The sequence below is a fragment of the Syngnathus acus genome, chromosome 3, assembly GCF_901709675.1.
Source record: "Syngnathus acus chromosome 3, fSynAcu1.2, whole genome shotgun sequence".
Lineage (NCBI taxonomy): Eukaryota > Metazoa > Chordata > Actinopteri > Syngnathiformes > Syngnathidae > Syngnathus > Syngnathus acus.
In genome coordinates this window covers 19,195,357-19,217,522 of record NC_051089.1, presented here as the reverse complement: position 1 = coordinate 19,217,522, position 22,166 = coordinate 19,195,357, and the positions used below count along the sequence as shown (strand labels likewise).

The following is a 22,166-nucleotide window of genomic DNA, read 5'->3' as shown; positions in this document are numbered from 1 at the left end:
TACACAAAGCAGTGGCGCTGTTTGGACCATCTGCATTGTATTAAAACCTAATCAATCAGCATTTAAATTCAATTCTTCTGACATTTTGCTCACCAAAAACAAGTTGTAATGAACGTGAACTTTTAATGCATTTTATTCAGAAGGTTACTTTGAATAAGTAAGTACTGGCTTAAATGGCGGCGCGGCGTATTTATGGATTTTTACGGCCTCCAGGGGGCGCTCTAGCAGGAAGCAAGAGCGAGACAGACGAAGAAGAGATAATGCGCCGAAGAAGACGTACTAGTTTGTGTTTTGAACATTTCGCGCATCACGCACACACCCTCATTATGGAAAACACACGAAGAAATGCATTTGATGCAGCTTTTAAGTTAAAAGCAATCGATTTGGCTGTCAAAGAGGGAAATAGAGCTTAAATGGCGGCGCGGCGTATTTATGGATTTTTACGGCCTCCGGGGCGCTCTAGCAGGAAGCAAGAACGAGACAGACGAAGAAGAGATAATGCGCCGAAGAAGACGTGCTAGTTTGTGTTTTGATAGGCGTATAATTCACACGAAGAAGAGACAGAACGAGATCAAGACGGACATTACTGAAAGGGAGCTTTTATACACAAACCGTCATTATGGGGGACAAAAGAAATGCATATGATGCCGCTTTTAAGCTAAAGGCAGTCGATGTTGATGACATTGTGTTACGTCACCCTTTTCTTTATTTCGTGGTCCCGTCTACTCTGGAGCTATACGTGTCGCTCGCTAGTTTAATGTAATTTAGCGCTTCGTGCATGAATAAAATTAGCATGAACAGACCCTCATCACACTCGAAGAAATGCATAAAAGCGACGACGAAAGAGAGACTGAGAAAGTGTGAGGCGAAGGATATCTAACGCTATTCCAATCGGACGCTGAGGAGGAAGACTTCGATGGTTTCAGTGCACAGGAGGAAGATGAAGACGATGAAGCTCTTTTTTTACTTTTACTGGTGTGTTTTTTAACGAGCCCTGTTGGTGCTGTACTACCGTGTTGCTGCTGTGTTACCGCCGCGTCTCAGTGACTTTTACCGGGTATGTTTTTTTTAATCCAGCCCTATTAGTCTTGTGTTACTTCCGTGTTGCTGCGGTATTACTGCCGCGTCACGGGCAGTGTTTGGAAAGAAATGTTAAGGTATGTTATTAAAACTTTAAAAAAGCTTTCTGTGTCCAGTCTTTCTTTGTTAATAACTCGCGTGCACACTTCCGTGTTGCTGCGGTACTACTGCTGCGTCACAGGCAATGTTTAGAAAGACATGTTAAAGTATGTTATTAAAACTTTAAAAAGGCTTTCTGTGAACGGTCTTTCTTTGTAAAAAACGCGTGTGCACGTGCGGCTTATAGTCCGGTGCGGCTTATATAAGAAAAAAACTAAAATATCCCCCAATTTTAGCTGGTGCGGCTTATAGTCCGGTGCGGCTTATAGTCCGGAATTTACGGTATTTATTTATCTTAATGTATTATTCATTTATATAAAGGCCGGTCCGCGAAAATATTTCTGACACGTAACCGGTCCGTGGCGCAAAAAAGGTTAGGGACCATTGACTTACAGCACAACAGAGCTGAGTTCAGCAACCTAAAATTAATTAATATTTATTTATTTTTCTCTGTGTTTTGATTAATTGAGGAATTCTGTTCATGCTTTATTTCATGATTGTAGTAGTTGGGCTTCTCTGAGGCCAATGAAAACAACGATTTAGTTGGATGTTGTGAAGGGGTGTGTTGGAATACTTCCTGGAACTGGATTTGGGGGAGAAGGTTATCAGTAACTGATAAGAACCGCTTTTAAAAGGCTCGCTAGGAAATAGAGTGCTTTATACTATCAAACAAGAATAATAGCAAAAACCGAATAGGCCCAGGGGTCTTTAAGAATCATGCTTCTGGTACATAAATTTACTATATTAGTTGTTAATGTATTTGCTGTGGTAGCATTTGTTTCTATACCACTTTCAAACCTGGAATCCCACTCACACAATAGCTGGAGCGAGACAGTTCGCTTTCGGCACCTCTATGCTGCCAGGGCAGGAGTACATCTTATGATTCATGAAGATGGACAGATTCTCGGTTCTGCAGATCAAACTCTGTACAGTAAGTAATGTAATAATATGTACATAACTTGACAGTGCAAAATGCAGTGTTTGCCAATAATATTGCTATTTGTGCTGTATTTGTCAAATGTGAATAAAAGGCCTGATGGAGATGCGCCCTGTGGATCCAGGCTGTATTGTCATCAGAGGCATTGAAACAGCACAGTTTCTTTGCATGGATGTTGATGGAAGGTTGTACTCATCAGTAAGTAATCATGTGTGTTTCAAAATGCTTCTAGATGAGATCATAAACTTCCGAAATTGTATCACATGCGAGGTACATACAGCACTTTGGACAAATATTTTTAATTTATCCTCGGAACACAATCAATGGTATAATTTAGATGACATTCCAATTTTATTTTGAGTGTTGTTTATTACAATTTGATTCATGCAGGCTATGTGGGTTAAGTTTTTTTCCAAATGACTTTATGGGGTATTTATTTGCTTTTTATCTTCTCTTTTTATTGATTAACATTCAAGACAAAACCAAGGTAAAACATTCTGAAACTGAGTAAAAATTACAAATGTCCAGCCACAATATTTCACATTATATTACAGTAATACGAGTGTCAAAACCAAAAAAGAAAAATAGAGTTTTTAGTAGATGTTATGCAAAGTACTTCAGCCTCATTAGATGTTGTGTACTTAATCAAAATGGAGAAAGTGAGTCACAAATCTGCCTCACAATTGTAATCCTACCTTTGGCTTTTGCATGTATCCTGCATGTTTGCAGGTTCTGCCCCTGCTTGCTTTTTTCAGGTAGTCTGCCTTGCGAGAATGCCTAAACTGTCTATATGTTTGAATGTGAATGGTCGTCTGTCTATATTTACACTACAATCGACTGCTGTCAAGTACAGGTTGTACCGCACCTCTCACTCAAAGTAAGTCAGCTAAGATAAACCCCAGCTAAACCATAAGCCGAATGAGGACAAGTGGTACAGAAAATAGATGGAAGTTAAAGGGGTCCATGTAAACAAGTACTGGAATTCAAGTATATTGGATTATCTACTTTTAAGACATACAATCAAACGGCAGATGATATTTATCCCGCATTCTATGGAATATTTATTGAAGACGGTACATTTTTCTTAGGTGTGAATGTGAGCGTGAATGGTTGTTTGTTTATATATGCCTTGTGATAAACCAGTCTCAGGTGCAGTCTCACTTTGAGTCAGCTGCATCTTTACATTGCTAAGCTGGTACACTAAGCAGCATTGCTCCAAAAATGTCAACATTTAGATAATCAAACATTCAATGTGATCAAAAAGTACAGGTTGGGATTTACAAATTGGGATTGCAGAGAACAAATGTGCTGTGAGTGACTACTGTTCACCATTTACCGTTCGTTGCATCTCGCAAAAGTGTCAACTTCTGTATTCAGACAACACAAGATGTCTACTCATTCATTTCAAAAAGGCATTTGGTTCATCAACCTTTGTCCAGTTTGGTAAAGGATAGGATATGTTTACAGAGCAAAAAACATGAATGAAAAGTACCAGCTAAAACAACCTTGGCCTCTGAATCGATAGCTGCAGCCAAGATAAACAGATGTCGAAGAACTGAAAGAACAGCACTATTTAAATGACTATTTATTACTGATTCTTTGTCTTTGTTCTTTGAATCTGTGTTTTGTTCATCTTTGTCCATTAACATTTGTCATTTATTGTACTGTATTGTTGCACACACTTGACACAAACACATATAAATACAAACACTGCCACAGAAACAACAATTTGCACAAAACAAGAACCCCTAAAAGTTACATATTTTGCAGCTCAAACTGGTAACCTGGAATGTTTGTGGGATTTGCTCCCAGACAAAAAAAAGAAAATCCTGAACTATATCGATAAACTGCAGGCTGATGTTTCTCACTTACAAGACACTCATCTTTCACAGTCAAAGAAGGATAGTTTAAAAACAAATGAATTTACTCATTCCTTTTCTTCATCTTATAACTCAAGGCAAAGACGTGTATGCGTCCTGATTAATAAAAAGGTACAGTTTGTTCTCAATACAACAATTTCAGACCCTGAAGGACGTTATATAATCATAAATGTTTTAATTGACCACAAACCACTTAACATTGGCAACGTTTATGGCCCAAACTCTGATGACCCCCTTGTTTTTAAGAATTTTTGCTTCCATTTCTAATCTCACTAACTGCCCTGTAATCATAGGAGGGAATTTTAATACAGTAATCAACCCGTCATTGAATAAATCAAGAATCACCAGAAAAATAATAAACCCGTTCATGAGTGCTTTTGGTCTTGGCGATGGTTGGAGGCAACAACACCTCATCACCAGAGAATATACGTACATTTTACTCACCTTTCCATCGGTCTAACGTTTTTGGTCAGTAATTAAATAATACCAAATATCGTAGACACATAAAACTGCCCAATAACCATTAGTGACCACTTCCCACCTAACACTTATGTAGTATATGGACGCTTCCTATCCTACACAAGCCACCCACTAGATGGCGCTTCAACACATCCCTTTTAAAAGATCCGCAATTCGATAGTTATCTGAAAAAAACAGTGGACATCCTTCCTAGAAATAAATGACTCTGCAGTCATCAGCATCATTAGTTTGGGAATCAGAAAAGGCATTTGTAAGAGGTAAAATTATTTCATTTTCTACCCATAAACACAAGAAGGAAAAAGAAACTTAAGATCATTTAGAGAAAAAAAATAAAGAAATGGAAATAATCTATGCCAACAACACATCAGAAGCCACTCTTAAATAATTTAAACAATATAAACCCCAACTAAACCAAATTATGAACAAAAGAAACCAATTCCTAATCTGTAGACTCAGACAGGAGAACTTCCATCCTGGCAACAATTCTGGTAAATATCTGGCAAATCAAATTAAAAGAAATAAAGAGAAATCAACTATTGTCACCAGTAAGGACTCAACAGGGAAGCCAACTAATGTAACAAAAGAAATATATAACATTTTCCTAAATTATTACAGCAAATTATACTCCTCGGACATAGATCCTAATAAAGAAAACATAATGCAATTCTTAAATAATCATCTCCCTGGTCTTAACAAAGAACAAATTGCCACTCTTGACATGCCAATAATCGAAAAAGAACAACATTCAGCCCTCCAAAAAATGCCCAAGAATAAAGCACCTGGTACAGATGGCTTTCCTGTTGAGTTCTATAAACACTTCTGGCCCACACTGTCTCCATTATTCGTGCAAGTCCATCCATCCATTTCCTGAACCGCTTAGTCCCCACCGGGGTCGCGGGTGTGCTGGAGCCTATCCCAGCCGTCATCGGGCAGTAGGCGGGGGACACCCTGAACCGGTTGCCAGCCAATCGCAGGGCACACAGAGACAAACAACCATTTGCACTCGCACTCACACCTAGGGACAATTTGGAGTTGTCAATTGGCCTACCAAGCATGTTTTTGGGATGTGGGAGGAAACCGGAGTGCCCGGAGAAAACCCACGCGGGCCCGGGGAGAACATGCAAACTCCACATAGGGAGGGCCGGAGGTGGAATCGAACCCGCACCCTCCTAACTGTGAGTTGGACGTGCTTCCCAGTGCCCCACCGAGCCGCCTATTCGTGCAAGTAATAACAGAAATAAAATAAACATCAAAGTTTCCTATGCATATGAATACAGACCTGATTTCACTTCTCCCTAAACCTAATAAAGATCCAACCCTTTTGTCAAGTTATAACCCAATTTCACTCATCAATGCCGATGTAAACATTTTAAGCAATATTAGCATATAGACTATAAAAAATAATACTCCATATAATACATCAAGACCAGACAGGATTCATCAAAGACATTCATTTAGCAACACCCGCCGTCTGTTTAATCATATCCACCTCACATCACTACAAAAAGAAAAAAAAAGACACAATCATACGGACCTCAGATGCTGAAAAAGCTTATGATAGGGTTAATTGGAAATTTCTCTTGACCACACTACGTAAATTTGCCTTTGGGGAGTCATTTATCAACTCGATCAATATTCTGTACACTTCACCTTCGGCCACAATCACAGCACTTCATACTGCACAGGGGGATAAGGATGTCTACTCTCCCCCTTCTTATTCACCATTTTCATTGTACCCCTAGCAGCAGCTGTACGTCAGAACGCAATGCGTATAATGCCCAGGTTAGAACATAAAATCTACCTTCATGCAGATGATATTCTACTTTTCCTCCAAGAACCACAATCCTCATTGCAAGAAACAATTAAAATGATAGAAACACTTTCCAAGATTACAGATTACGCAATAAACTGGAACAAACTGGAACAAATCCTCCATTAAGCCATTACAATATACTATTTGGGGCAGCCTAAACATCACCAATCTCCACTTGCACAGGTCCCATCACTTTTCTCGGCATTAAATTCCCACCACGCTGTCAGTGTTGATACCTCTGAACTTTATACCATTACAAAAAATGTAGAAGATGATTTACACCACTGGCTTAATATAGCACTATCTCAAATAGGCAGAATCGCTGGACCCAATTTTGTAAAAAGACATTCTCCATGACCAACCAATCTGCAATTAATACAATACATTACAGTGGTGAGAGGCTAGCTAAAATGGGATTCACAAATGCAAACTGTACACACTGCACTCAACATTGCACAGATTCATACATTCACACCACCTGGCAGTGCACCCCAATCAAACAATTTTGGGAAGAGGTCATGCAGGCACTATCCTGCTTGCTGAGCAGCGACATCCCAACATCTCCATCTCTCTGCCGGCTAGGGAACCTATTAGTAATTGAGAGCAAAACATTAAACTCCAAAACTCTTCTTGTTGCTCTACACATCGCCAAGAAAACTATCCTCATTAACTGGAAAACTCAGAACAACATTAACATAAACCTCCTTCGAGACTACATTACTTTGGAACATACAGCACCCTCCTCTGATTAAATGTCCGGACCTGAATCCACAAAACGAAACTTATCTGATCTCCTGTTGCTTTAAATTTTAATATCACTCCATTTCTTCCCCGAGTCTTCTCTTTTTCTTTTCTTGAGAGCCAATAATGCCCATACTCTTAACTGCCCCATTAGTCCAAAACTACTGCATATACCTTTTTGACTACTGTATTTTTCGGACTATAAATCGCGGGTTTTTTCATAGTTTGGGTGGAGGGGCGACTTATACTGAGGAGCGACTTATATGTGAATTTTTTCATAAATTTTCAAAATGAAAAAAAAAAATAAAATAAAACCGCGATAAACGAACCGCGATGTAGCAAGGGATTACTGTAATTTGAATTTCAAGTAACGTCAGCAGCGCAGCGCGGAGCGGCGGTTGTTTACATAAAGGACAAAGATTCGATCACGGAATGACGAAGATGACGAAGGGCCCCACGCACTACCGGCATCATTAGCGGCTCTGTTTGTAAGTGACACGGAGGACGAAGAGTTTGAAGGATTTAATGATTTGGAGTGACACAGAAGGTTTGAAAAACTATTATGGGTTTTACGCACGCCTGGTCCTACTCTACGGAGCTCTCTTTCACCTCCGTGGATGGAAGTCGGGGGCCGGCGCTCGGCCGGGTGGCTGTCCGGGGACGGTGGATGGGGCTCGGACATGGCTTTTACGCACGCCCGGTCCTATTCTATGGAGCTCTCTTCCACCCCCGTGGCTGGAAGTGCCACCTCCGGGGATGGAAGTCCACACCGCCACGCGCCTGGAAGTCGACGCCGGTGCTTGGGGCCGTGTGGCGGCGAACTATTTATGTTATAGTTATTTGATATATTTTATTTCGTGTAGCAACTTGTATATGTTTTTATCGTTACAGTTCAGTAATAATAATAATAATAATTCATTCAATTTATATAGCGCTTTTCAGTAACCCAAAGTCGCTTTTACATGGAACAAAAAAGAGTGGAGGGGGGGAGGGGAAGAGACAATAGGTTATAGTTAACAAGTAGGGGTGTAAATCGCGGGTTTTGTCACGATACGATATCATATCGATACAAAGAATCACGATACGATATTTGCCGATATCTTAAAGCCTGCTGTGATTCATTCACGATACATCACGATATAGTGCTCCACGATCGATTTTTTTTTTTTTTTTTTTTTTAATAAAAAATATAGAACAATATCCTGATTTATAACAATTCATACGCAAAATCAACAAGGTACTGCAAACTCTTTATTTAGGAAATTACAAGAGTATTGTAGTATACAAAGTGCTTATTTTAACACTGAACTTTATCAAATTCCTATATTTTTTCTCATATAAGTAAAGAAAAATGAATATTCTTTCTTTTTTTGTAATACCATTAACTTTAAAGTGCATTACTGAACTATTTATTTACAATAATTTTAATTGTCCGTTGAGCCATCTTTTCTTTGGAATCCAAAGTGCTTCCAAACGAATGACTTGAAGCCCAAAGGGGAGCGAATTTCCTCGTCTTCTTGGACACTAGCCAATAGCACCAGCCCAGGAGCCGCGTAGTTGTCGGCTCCCCTTTCACGTGCCTGCTCTGCTCACAACACAACACGCCGCGTACTGCTCCCGGAAAGAGGAAGCAAGCAACAATGAACTGGATTTCAAAATAAAGTCGCGTCTAATGTCCGAGGTCAAACACGGCGATATAAATCGATGTTTACGTTTAGCATCGATGCCAATAAATCGTAGAGCATTATATCGATTAATCGATGTGTATCGATGAATCGTTACACCCCTATTAACAAGACATCGGTCAGCAGTGCGAAGGAGATGGATGGAGGAGCAGGAGGGGCGGGAGCGGAGGTTGTTGAGGTTGCCAGTACGGGAGGTGGGGGTGACGGGGGGTTGGCAGTCCAAAAAGAGGAGATGGGTGAGCCATCGGGGAAATGCTGGTCAGATGTAGCGGCGACGGCGAAGGATCCCAGCCTCGTGTGGAAGCAGCAGTGGACCAGGTGGTGATGCCGGTCGACCTCGACTGCACCCGCTCGAACGGCAGGCCCCAACGCACCACGGCGGCACATAGCAGAGCCACAGTTGGCGAGCCCGCAGGGAGTGGAGCCCGTCCCCCAAGGACGCCGGACGGAAGGCCAGAGAGCCGGGCCAGAACTGCCGACGAGTCCACAGCAGGCGGCCACAGGCTCCGAGTCGGGAGGCAGGAGGTTCCGGTGGTGGTTTTGGCCAGTTGGCTGTTGGCTAGCTGGCTAACATAGTTGGTAGTCCGAGGGAGAGGAAACTGATAGGTGAGAGCGGAGCTGCGGGGATGCGAGGTGGACGAAAGACAACACGAGAAAAATAAAAGAGACGGGTGCACTGAAAACGGTAAAACGAAAAACAAGTAACGGACACGGTCCGGGACAGAAGCGGCAGTCAACAAATCTGACGCCAGCGTGCTCTAACCCGGAAGACAACAGACGGTGGGGGAGGAGGTTGTATAAGTAGTTGTTGGCTCGTTGAACTCTTGTTTTGTTAAATAAAGAGCCGTTTACCAAACCCACGTCTTTCCTTGTACTTTGTTAACGCTACAATATAGTTATATACTAGATCTGTGGAATAACGACGAGGCTGACGTCAGGGCGCACGCGTGCCGTTGTTGACAAAGGACGAGGAATTTGAACGATGGATTTAATGATTTGGAGTGACACAGATGGTTTGATAATATTATTGCTTATATAATAGTTATTTGATATATAATTTATATATCGTTATATGGGCCTGTGGAATATTCTGAAGTGCAAGCACCGTAAGCGGCGCGCACCCATTGTTGACATAAAGGACGATCGATGGATTTAATGAATTGGAGTGGCACAGATGGTTTTATAAACGTGTTATTTATGTAATAGTTTTTTGAACAACTCTGAATGTTACGTCAGGCCCAATCTCAGCTCTTCGTTTGTGTTTATGTTACGTTAGGATACTTATCGTTTAGCCCAGTGTTTCCCAACCTTTTCATTGGAAAAAATCTCGAGGCACACCACCAACAAAAATCTGTTACACCAGCTTCTATATTAAAATCAGTTATATTACAACAAAAGACGTAAAGCTCTATTCCTATATATGTATGGAGAGTCGACTAATTGAAGAAAAATAAATACTAAATATTCTTTAAATTGTATTTCTTTTGTAAATGAAAGTGACAGTTTTTGAAAAAAGGTTTTAGACAGCATAAGGAATAAATTATTGAAAGTGATTGTGATCAAAATCCAAAAGAATCAATATGACTTTGTTTACTGTTTTAGACTAGCTCTATAAATATTGCGACATTAAGAACAAAGTCACTTTTAAAGACGCTCTGCTGTTCTGACAGCGGCTGAGTGGCTATCACAGTCGAAGTGTCTCGACTTGACTGTGTATTTTATGTTGGTGAAAAATGAACAATCCAGGTTCTCCCATTGAACTACCTGCTCTGATTTCCATCGGACCGAAAACGCACCACAGCCGTCATAGTGTCACTGTTAGTAAAAGCACACAGCAACACACACATAAACTGAGTATGTGCCGATGCCACAACATGAAACCTCAAGATTCTCCGATTTGCCCCGCATGCACAATTAGCAAGTGGCTGACCAGGCCTTGTGCTAACTGACCAGTGGTTTGGTCAACCTGTTTACAATGCTAAAATGACCCTGGTCCAATTAATGTTGGACAATTTCCCACGGCACAGCTGAACATCTCTCACGGCACACCAGTGTGCCGCGGCACACTGGTTGGGAAACACTGGTTTAGCCTGTTGTTGCTCGTTCATGTCTGTTCTTGGTGTTGGATTTTGTCGACTAAATTTCCCCCAAAATGCGATTTATACTCCGGAGTGACATATATGTTTTTTTTCACGTTATTTTTGTCAGTTTTATGGCTAATGCGACGTATATTCCGGAGCGACTTTTAGTCCGAAAAATACGGTAGTACTTTGACTACTTATCACAATTATGTTTATGATATGTTTATGGCAAATGATAACAATCTATTATGATTATGGTTGTAATTATTTTTTTGTACTCTTCATTCTCCAATTATTATTATTATTATTATTACCATTCATCATTCAATATCAGTATTATTATTTACTATGTTTCTCTGGCGTCTTTAATGTACCTCATCATAATTTGTCATTTGCTCATACAGCTTTTTGTTTTCTCTTGGATTATCTGTACAGTCAAACATCGGTTTTCGAACGTCCCTGTCACGTCTCGTCCCCAGTTTTGCTATGTGTCTAGGTTGCCATAGTTTCTGTTCGTGTCGCCCCCTCCCCTCCTGTATCACCTCAATCAATGCAATCGCGGTCACCTGCCTCGTTTCGTGTTTTGTATTTAAGTCCTGTCTGCCCCTTACTCCCGGTCGGATCATTGTGTTGTTGTCGTACTGTCTTGCTGTCGTCATGTCCTGCTGTCTTTTTGTTTCACGTCCCGGTCAGTCAGTCAAGTTATTGTTTGTTAAGTCATGTCAGTTTGCCTTTTGACTTCCCTTCAATAAACCCTGGTCCAAGCTGCATTTGGTCGCCCTGCTCCATCCAATCCATGACAGTCCCGGTTCTCGAACAAATCGGAATTCTAACGAGATTGTTTTGCTTCGGTTGTCGAACAAAATTTGGAGGTCGAACCTCGCGAGATGAGCCGAAAGGACCCGAGAAAACCCGACCGCGCGGCCCGGATGCCGACTGACTCCGTTCATTATTGTATTTTCGTTACTTTGAGGATTGTATTAACCCCTAATCATGCCTCCAAAGAAAGCAAGTGGGAGCAGTAAAGCCATCCTAAAACACAAAGACGCTCTTAAAGCAATGCGACAGTGAGCGACAGTGAGCGCACGGCGCGCTGCGGTTGCGCGATCGGACCAAATTAAGCTCTCTGCGCACTGAGGTCCACTTAAATTTTGGAAAGTATTTAAAAATATTTTCTAAATTTCAGCGACGGCTCTGTCACCATAATGCGACCAGTGCGGTGCAGTTGCGCGGTCGGCGGCGCGCTACGGTTGCGCGTTCGGCGGTGCGCTGCAGTTGCGCGATCGGACAAAAATGCGCAAATGAAACCATTCTTATAAAAGGCGTTTTTTTTAGTCTTGGAAGGGATTAAAATGTTTTCCATTATTTGTAATGGGACAAATAGATTCGGAATTCGACCGATTCACTTCTCGAACCGCCTTCTGGATCGGATTGTGGTTGAAAACCGAGGTTTGACTGTATATATATCACTAGTACAGTGATCCATCGCTACTTCGCGTTTCATTTATCGCGGCTTCACTACATCGCAGATTTTTTTTCCAAATTAAAAAAACATTTAAAAGTCAAAATAAAACTTCTAAATTGAGGAAATGTGTCTAACCTGTTGGACAATGTAGTATTGCTTCAAATGTTCGTTTACATTCCTTTAGAAGTCCGTTTTCGCGTGTTAGCAGGATCGCGAATTTGCATCTTTCCGCTAACTCGTTTGCCTGCCCAGTACTCTTTGTTGGTGACCGTACGGATTTCACTTATCACGGGTGATTTTTGGAACCAATTATCCGCGATAAACGAGGGATTACTGTATTCCTTTTTATGATTTAGTTTGGTTGTGTGATACACCATAATGTATATACCGTATTTTCCGCACTATAAGGCGCACCGGTTTATCAGGCGCACCTTCAGTGAATGGCCCATTTTAAAACTTTGTCCAGATATAAGGCGCATCGGATTATAAGGCGCATATTATAGCCGCTACAGTACAGACTGAAGGTTACGTTATGCATCAATTAGATGGAGCTGCGCTAAAGGGAAATTTCAACAAAACAGATAGATACATCAGTAAACTTTATTAATAGATTACAAACCAGCGTAGGGAATGTCAACAAAACAGTCAGATAGATCAGTAAACGTTATTAATAGATTACAAACCAGCGTAGTTTAAGGTATAACATGTAGTACAACATTCATATCACATAGTGGAGGGGAACTTTTCCTCGATTCAATAAACACGTAAAAAACAGTCTGATACTGTTACGGTAAATCAAACGTTAATGCAATCACAATATAGTAACACTCGAAATAGTGAAAATAATAACAATATATCAATAACTCAACGTTGCTCAAACGTTAATGCAATCACAATATAGTAACACTCGAAATAGTGAAAACAATAACAATATATCAATAACTCAACGTTGCTCAAACATTAATACCACACAACACACAAAAAACATATAAAGCTTACTTTAATAAGTTAGTCCTCATCCACGAATCCCTGGAATTCTTCTTCTTCAGTGTCCGAATTAAACAGTTGGGCGGATACGGCATCCAACATGCCCAGTTCCGTCTCTTCGAAGTCTTCATTGATCGAGTCAGTGTCGCTGCTGCTGTCTAGCAGTTCAGTGACAATTCCTGCCTTCCTGAAAGCTCAGACAACAGTTGAGACAGATATATCAGCCCATGCATTTATGATCCACTGGCAGGTATGTCGTCCGGCGCTGTCTCCCTGTCTTGGTGAACATGTGTTCGCCTTCTGTCATCCACCGTTCCCACGCACTTCGCATTCGAACTTTGAATGCCCTGTTGACACTGATATCTAGCGGCTGGAGTTCTTTTGTCAATCTACCCGGAATGACGGCAAGTGTTGAATTAGTGTGTACCAGTAAAAAACCCACTTGTTTTTTGACACCATCGGTGATATGGGCGCGCATGGAGTCAAAGATCAGCAGGGACGGAGCTGTGTGAAAAAAGCCACCTGGTCTCTTCACGTAGATTTCTCTCAACCACTCGCTCATCTTTTCTTCATCCATCCATCCCTTTGAATTGGCTTTGATGATGTCGCCGGCTGGAAAGTTTTCTTTTGGCAAGGTCTTCCTCTTGAAAATAACCATGGAGGGACGTTTCTGCCCATTAGCCTGGCAAGTGAGAACTACCGTGAAGGCTGACTTCTCATTCCCTGTGGTGCGAACATTTACCGTACGTGCTTTTGTCTTATCCACAGTGCGGTTCACAGGAATATCAAAGATGAGTGGAACTTCGTCCATGTTGATGATGTGCTCTGGCCGGATTTTTTTTCAGTAATCTTGTTGTTACAATATGCGCGAAAAGTGGCCAGCTGTTCTTGGTAGTCTTTTGGCAGTTGCTGTGAAACAGTAGTTCGTGTGCGGATGGAGAGATTACGTCTTTTCATAAAGCGAAAGCACCAAGAAGGACCGCCGTTAAAGTCATTAATGTCAAGTTCGCTTGCTAGCGCTATTGCCTTAATTCGAATAGTGGTTGTACTGACACTTCTACTTGCTGCTCTCTGTTCAACAACCCACTGTTCGACTTTGTCCTCCAAATTTGTCCATCGTGCTTTGTTCCCTCTGAAACTCTTTTTAGTCTTCTTGACTTGGCGTAGCTCATCTTGTTGCTTCCTCCACTTCCGCACCATTGACTCGTTAATGTCAAATTCTCTCGCTGCTGCTCTATTCCCGTGTTCTTCTGCGTGACTGATCGCCTTGAGTTTAAACTCTGTGTCGTAGGCATGTCTCTTAGTAGGAGGCATTTTTGGGTCTTTACATAAAAAAATAAATGGAAATGAAATATATATATCGGTAGTATATCCCAACATGCACCGCGCGCTTCTTCTTCTACGGAAGAAAATGAAGTCGGCGGCTGCTTGCCGTAGTTGCTAGACCTGTAGTGCAGGGGTGTCCAAACTTTAGGGGCCGACCATTCGCACCGACATTCCTCAAACCATTACCATTGTGAATGAACTTAAATACTTAAATATGTAACTATCCTTTACTATATCCTTTGCCGATAGGTTGATATTGCGAGAGAATGCTATGAGAATCTGTTGTCAATTGCACTACCAGAAAAGTTAAAGATTAAAATAATAACAAATTAACAATTTTATGATAGTTGAATGCATTTTTTTATTAGATGTATTAAGTTTGTTTTATTATTGTTATTGTTGTATGAATAAGAAGGGTGATATTGGTGTTTGTGACTGCAGTAAATAGGCCAGGTTGCATCATGTCAGATTTTTAATCCAAATCAAATCATTTTCCATTTAATCTTTTTTATTTCAACTTCAGACGCAGCAAACTACTTTATAATCACAAAATAATGATCCATAGTCTTTTTGCTGTTTGCGATCACAGTGAGTGGGCGGCGCTGACGCGTAGTAGTGTGTAGAGTTAGTACGAAGTAGACAGCTCTCACGAGTTTTTTTTTTTTGCCTTTCCCTGTGCAGCGTCACTTGCAGGGTCTCTGATTTTAGCGTCGCCTTAGTCATTGGTGTGTGGACATTTGAATGAGGAAGTGTCTGTGTCACTGAGTATCTTGCAAACGGACACTTGTGTGCGCGTGAACTGGGAAGGGACGGAGGAGACACGCTCGCAAACGATCATGAGCGCTGGCTCATGTGCGCGTTCCCGTTAGGACGAGTTTCATATCTGTTGCTCGCTCTGGGGTGCGCAGGTCTCCGCGACAGTGCCAGTGGGCCACTTATGATTGATTTTATGACACAATGCTTCGGGCCAGTTTAAATTTAGACGCGGGCCAAGCCGGACTTTTGACACATCTGCTGTAGTGGCTCAATATTGGTCCATATATAAGGCGCACCGGATTATAAGGCTTTTGAGAAAATTGGAGGTTTTTAGGTGTGCCTTATAGTGCGGAAAATACGGTAGTATTATTTAGTGGTAATGAAAACAGTAATCATACGATGCTATAGTATAGAAAAGGGAAAAAGATGAATTAAACTAAAATTAGCAAATCCAGGAGGACCAGCCCATTCCCTCTCTATACCCCATGCCACTGTGTTTTTAATGCCACACAGGAGAATAGGCATATACAGCAATGCCTCGTTTATTGCGGATAATTGGCTCCAAGACCATGCGCATCATCATCATCATGATCATCATCATCATCGGTTTAAAGTCCGCTTTCCAGGCGCCGCTGGGTTGGACTGGATTCTCGATATGGGTTTCTTCCACCGGGAACGGTCCATGGCCATCTCGTGGTTGATGCCGAGTGCCTTCATGTCGGCTGCCACGGTCGTCTGCCAGGTCTTTTTAGGTCGGCCACTGGGTCTTGTTCACTCAACGTTATACGACATAACTTTCTTCACCCAGTCGTTCTCGTCCTTCCTCACTACATGTCCGTACCATCGCAGTCTGCCTCTCCTCACCACATCCACTATGGCCTCACTCCCATCTTCTTTCTCAACTCTGCACTGGTCTTTTCCTCCCTCATTGACACACCACACATCCATCTGATCATCCTCATTTCTGCTCTGTTTAGTTTGTCTTCATGTTCTGTTTTCAGGGCCCATGCCTCACTTCCGTACGTCATACCACTTCTGACGCAGGCGGAGTACACTTGGCCTCTCATCTTCAGGGATGGGGCCTTAGATGTTAAGAAGGGCATGCGTTCCCTGAATTTCTTCCACCCGCTTCTCACCCTTGTGGTCACTGCTAGGTCCACCCCCCCATCAGCGTTAAGAATGTCTCCAAGGTAGCAGAAGCTGTCCACCACCTCGTACATCTCCCCATCTACTACGAGCCCCTCTTGCTCAGCTGGGTCTGCTTGGGCGACTTCTCCCCTGCACCGCTTGCATTGGAAGGTCTCACTTGCAGCTAGTAGGCTGCCTTTTACTCCGCTGCATCGCCGGTGTACCCATCTCTGACAACCCTTGCACAGGACAGAGTTAGCTTGCACTCCCTTCCCGCAAACTCCACATGGCCATGCTCCTGACTGCAGTATCACTCCCAGGCCAGCACCACTGACCATGACCTTTGATTTTGCCGCATTCACCTTCAATCCGCAACCCGACCGGCTCCGGTAATCTCGCCTATCACCCGACCATCGATGGCATGGGCGGGGATCGAAGGGCTCAGAGGCAGGAGCTTCACTCCCCATTGATGAGCCAGCCCCAGGTCCATAATGTTGCCCTCCGCCCCGGAATCCACCAAGGCTGTCGCGTCTCTGTCACCCACAGCGATCCGAAGGAGAGCCTGTAGCGTGAATGCGCTGGCTCCGGGAGAGTGAGCGCTGGTCGAACCCACGCGGATTCCCTGATGCCGCGTGAGCTCTTGGTCTTTTAACGGACATTGAATCGCCTGGTGACCCTCCTTCCCACAATACAAGCATAAGCCCAGCGTGCGGCGTCGAGTGCGTTCCTCCGCGGGAAGGCGGACCCGCCCCAGCTCCTTTGGCTTAGCTGGTGGTGAGGTCGGCGGCTCTGACCCTGATGAAGGGAAATGGCGGCGTGTTTCACGCGACGCTCTCTGCTCATGTTCGCGCAACCGTGTTCGGATCCGCCGATCAATTCGGGCTGCAAGGTCCATCACCTCCTCCAGGGTTCGAGGGCGATCGTATGCCACCATCCCGTCCTTCATATAGTCTGCAAGCCCGTGGAGGAAGGTGCTTACCAGGGCAGGGGTGTTCCAATGACTGCTTCCTGCCAACGTCTGGAACTTTAGGGCGTATTCGGCCACCGAGCAATGACCCTGGCACAGCGTCGCCAGCTCCTCGGCTGCATCCTCGGCGGCGGAGCCCAGATCAAACAGCCGAAGCAGTTCCTCCGCGAAGGCTTCGAACGTGTCACATGCAGAGGATCCTCTTTCATATTCGGCCAGGCCCCACAGCCGTGCCTCGCCTGTGAGGTGGCTCAAAGCGAACCCCACCTTGGCTGGTTCGGTAGCAAAGGTGACTGGCTGAAGACCGAACATGATGCGGCAGTCTGTCACGAAAGTCCGGACGTACTTGGGATCGCCGCTGAACTTCTCGAGGTCACCCAGGCAGGGCTCCGGAACATCAATGAGTTGTCTGGCTTCTGGGACTGGGCGGGGCGTAGGAGTGGAGACGGGCGCTGGCGCAACCGAGGCAGCGTCTACGGGTGAATTATGGAATGACTGCTCTTGGAGGCTGCCCAGGATCTATGGAAATATGTTCTGAGGACTTTTTTATTATTATAAATGTTTTTATAACAAGGTACAATACTGTATATATGTTTTTAGAACTCCTATTATTATAACAACTTGTTTTATAACAAGGTACAATGTACGTACTGCAATTGTGTGGGCACTCCATGCCTTCTGCTGGCGTGTGGGCAACTTTTGTGCCATAATTCCTCAATTTAGAAGTTTTATTTTTTGATTTTTTTTTTGTGAAAAAAAAAAAAATCCACGATGTACTGAAGCTGCAATAAACGAACCGCGATATAGCGAGGGAGTACTGTAATACATAAGAGAGAGAGAGAGAGAGAGAAAGAGAGAGACAGAGAGAGAGAGAGAGAGAGAAAGAGAGAGAGAGAGAGAGAGAGAGAAAGTGAAAGAAAGGAAGAAATATAAGGAAACACACACTCAAAGAAATAGGAAGCAAGGCAGGGATGTGGGTGAAGCGGGCTGGCCTCAATGACCATTTTTTATTTTTTGGGTTTGTTTATTTCGTCAAGTAGAACACACTTATTACAACTTCATCTCACATATTGCTTTACATTTAGTTGAAAAGGGAATCGGGTTGAAGCAATTCCACTTATCTAGTGCCGTCCCAATTACAACCAAGGTTTCACTGCCAGACACAATCTATATTACTACAGTACTACTTATAATACTACCATAATCATGAAAATACAGAAAGAAAAGAAAACAGAAATTTGACCAGGATAACATATGCAATAACAAATAAAGTGGAAGTTTGAATATTATTTGAATACAGAAATGACATTAATACAGCAATTACAAACTGGAAGTTTAAATATGAGCTGAATACAGCATAAAACTGGAAGTTTGCATACCAATTGATATCCATTTGTTTTGAATACAGCAATGCCAAGTTAATTTCGTTATGTTTTAACAGATTGATTTGAATACAACAGTGACAGTTTAATTAATTTTCGAGAGAGTTTGAGTCACGATCCCGAAGGCACTCCCGGCATCGTCTCCACCAATAGGCGGCACTTGCACCGACCGATCACACAGCTAATCATCTCCCATGCTGGTCTCCTGTCGCTCGACCAATTTCTTATTGAGCTTAGATATCTCAAGACGGCAATCCTCTCTGCTCTCAGCCCTCAGGTTGCTTTCCAAGACTGGAAGTCCCTCCAAGGGCACCAGCCTTTGTTCGTTTCAGCTTATTTTCTAGGTGCAAGTGCAACCCCATGAGGGTCAACGTCGAGTGGAGATAGTCTGGTCGATTTCAATGACCCAGTTTAGGAGTTTCATAGTTTATGATACAGTGGGGGAACTGCCTGTTCCTGCCGCTAGGAGATCTGCTCCCGGTGCGCCCTCAAGAATGCAACTCCCTCTAATTTATGTATTATTCAACATTCCACAATATTGTTTATGTATTTCGATATCAGCATTTGACCACGGTGTTGAATAATTTCACAATAACATTTGCACACATCAGCAGATCAGGCACCAGCCTGTATTGTAGACATAATACAAGAGATATCTGTTCACTGATAGCAAGTGTTCAAATATCAACAGTCCTCTGCACCCAAGGTTATTTTGTCTCCGCTTCAAAATAGAACTTCTGTAGAGTGCGTGTGCCATTTGTTTTCATAGTCATAGATAGAGAAAAAAAATACAACAAAAAACTGATTTGGACTGTCACAAATTTCAAAATAGATTTTGGTCCACCACCTGTTTTGACCCACGTTTTCAATATTGTAGTGACATTGAGAAGTTTCTCCAATGTCTAAAGATAGTCGTGTAATTTTCAAAGTTGGCATTTAACTCCTGTTAAACTGATCTTCCAAGTAGTATTTATATTTGTCTAAATTAGCATATTTCTCCAGCTCTTCCATAACGTTGATCAACACTGGTTTGGTATTATCTGGGGATGACTTTATGAAGATTCTACAATTTTTTGTCAAAGTGCATTGTAATTTTCCTTGGTTTTTCAGTTGGCGGGCTCTCCAAGCATTGGTTGCATTTTGGTTTTTAGATTTTCATTGATGTAGACCACATGTCTCAAACTCAAGGCCCGGGGGCCAGATACGGCCCGCCACATTATTTTATGTGGCCCGCGAAGACAAATTGTGCATCAAATTTATTTGTCAGTATTAAAATTACTAATTGTTTTCCCTTTTAAAAAATAGATCTATTGCTAGCAATTTTTATTACCATTCGTATTTTTAAAATATGTTAACATTTTTCTTAGTCTCTGTTTTGAAAACTAGTTATTCATCTGGTCATTCACTAGTCTGTTGAGTACCGTACACTATATATAATTTGACATTCAGACATTTATTTGGGTTGGCAATTTCAATGGCCCTTCGAAGGAAACCATGACTATGACGCGGCCCGCGACAAAAATAGGTTTGACACCCCTGATGTAGACATTTGAGCCTCTCAAATTCTTTCCCTGTTTCAGCAGAGAAACTATGTGCTAGATACTTATAAATCTCAGTAGTACCAGATGATTTTCACTCACCCTACTTCCAGTTGCCCCTCTTGGGAAGAAGTTGACAGTAATCTACATTTGCCTTGTCCAGCGCTATGTTTTGTTGTTGTAAGGAAATCCACCACTTGCTGTTCCACGGATCGATTGTCTACCTCGTCTCCACCATCGGTCCTATTGTCTAGGCGAGATCTTGAGCTTAGAGATGATCACATCATTCTTTTTATATTGTTGGTCGATATCTTCCACTCTGTTGGTGAGAATTTTCATCAGCTGGTCTTTCTTGGCATTCTCAACTTTGAGAAATGCAATTTCTTCCATCTTGGTTTCTAATCTAATAAATGGAGACTTCATTTCCATCATACTCTTCTTAATGTTTTTAATCTCCCTTCCAGTCTCTTGAAGCGTGTTCAGAGTTTTCTGCTGATTTCTTTTCCAGAGTTCTCAAATGATTTTTGATTTCTTTCATAGCATCGGACAATCATCCCTGATCCTGTTTTGGCCCCATCGGTCAAAAATAAAAAAAATAAAAAATCTTTCTTCTGCTCCTCCCATGTAAAAGTAAAGCTATTTTATGTTAAGTAATTTGTATTTTGCATGTCTGTGTGTCTGTATGCCGCTATGTCTCACTTAGTGACATAACATTGAGAACAAAAAATGCGTCCTACCCTCACGGCTGCCTGAACTGAACTTATGACTATGTCTAGGATATACCATTCTTACTAGTATCATTAAAAAATATAAATAATGTATGTATTATACATTATACTCTTATTGCTTTTGTTATCATTACCGAGAACGACACCATATTGTAAAGTGTACTGTCCCTCCCCATGCTTTCTTCTCTCCCTCTCTTCATTGTCATTTATTCTGCTATTGTTGAAGGTTATTTGTTTAATTTATTTTTATATATTTGTGTACTTACTTATCTTTTACCTTATGCTTGCAATAAAACTCCAACACCACACCACACATTCGTATCACCCCCCCAACGCTTACCCCTTCTGTCCCCTGACATCCTGTGTTTTCTTTTGTCTTTGTTTTTTGTATGTAAGCATGTATGTATGTATGTATGTATGTAATATGTACCGTATTGGCCCGAATATAGGATAACCCCCTCTTTTTCAAGACTCAAGTTTGAAAAAATACTTTTTGAATACCAAATTTAATTTTTATACAGAAAATAATTACATCTGAAACAAATGATTATAAGAATACATTCGAGAGAAAAAGCATGTTATTTTGCCTCATTCAAATCATGCAAAAACTGTCTATCACATCTTAATATCTGAACATTTAAATATGCAAACTAAAGTGCGATTATTGGCAAAAAAGTAACAGGCACTGTGGCTCACAGGGGCATATAGGCAAACTGGCAAAAGGGTATAAGCACGTTTGGTCGTAAGGATGTGAGAGCAGGTGTGTGTAGTGTACATGGGTGAGTCTTTGGGTGTGTGAATGTGATTCTTCTGTGTGTGATTATTGTATGAAGCGTGTGAAGGGTGTGTGGGGTGTGTGTGTGTGCGTGTGCGCGTGTGTGTGTGTGGTTCTGCAACAGACAGAAATACAGCACGTAAGTCAACGCTCAACTTCTGACGTCACACAACACTAGTATATGGCACACATTACATAACTAACTGCGCGTAACGGTTCCGCTATACTAGATAACCATAAATGAAATACTCTCGGCAACACACCAAACATAAGTCATCGAGACAACAAAATACATTTGCTGGTGACTGTTAGTCGCCG

General features: G+C 42.0%; 1 protein-coding gene and 1 long non-coding RNA gene across 2 annotated transcripts in view; both read left to right on the top strand.

Moving 5' to 3' along the window:
• Positions 1-1,724: 1,724 nt before the first annotated feature.
• fgf19 (fibroblast growth factor 19) overlaps positions 1,725-22,166 on the top strand; it is a 35,790-nt gene continuing 15,348 nt past the window's right edge. The window contains exons 1-2 of the mRNA XM_037246711.1: positions 1,725-2,110; positions 2,211-2,314. Coding sequence (XP_037102606.1) covers positions 1,897-2,110; positions 2,211-2,314 — 318 coding nt within the window. The 5' untranslated portion in view covers positions 1,725-1,896. The remainder of the gene's footprint in view (positions 2,111-2,210; positions 2,315-22,166) is intronic.
• LOC119120113 lies at positions 5,718-15,559 on the top strand. The gene is made up of 3 exons (XR_005097462.1): positions 5,718-5,730; positions 9,381-9,386; positions 15,341-15,559. It is a non-coding gene; the product is annotated as an uncharacterized LOC119120113 (long non-coding RNA).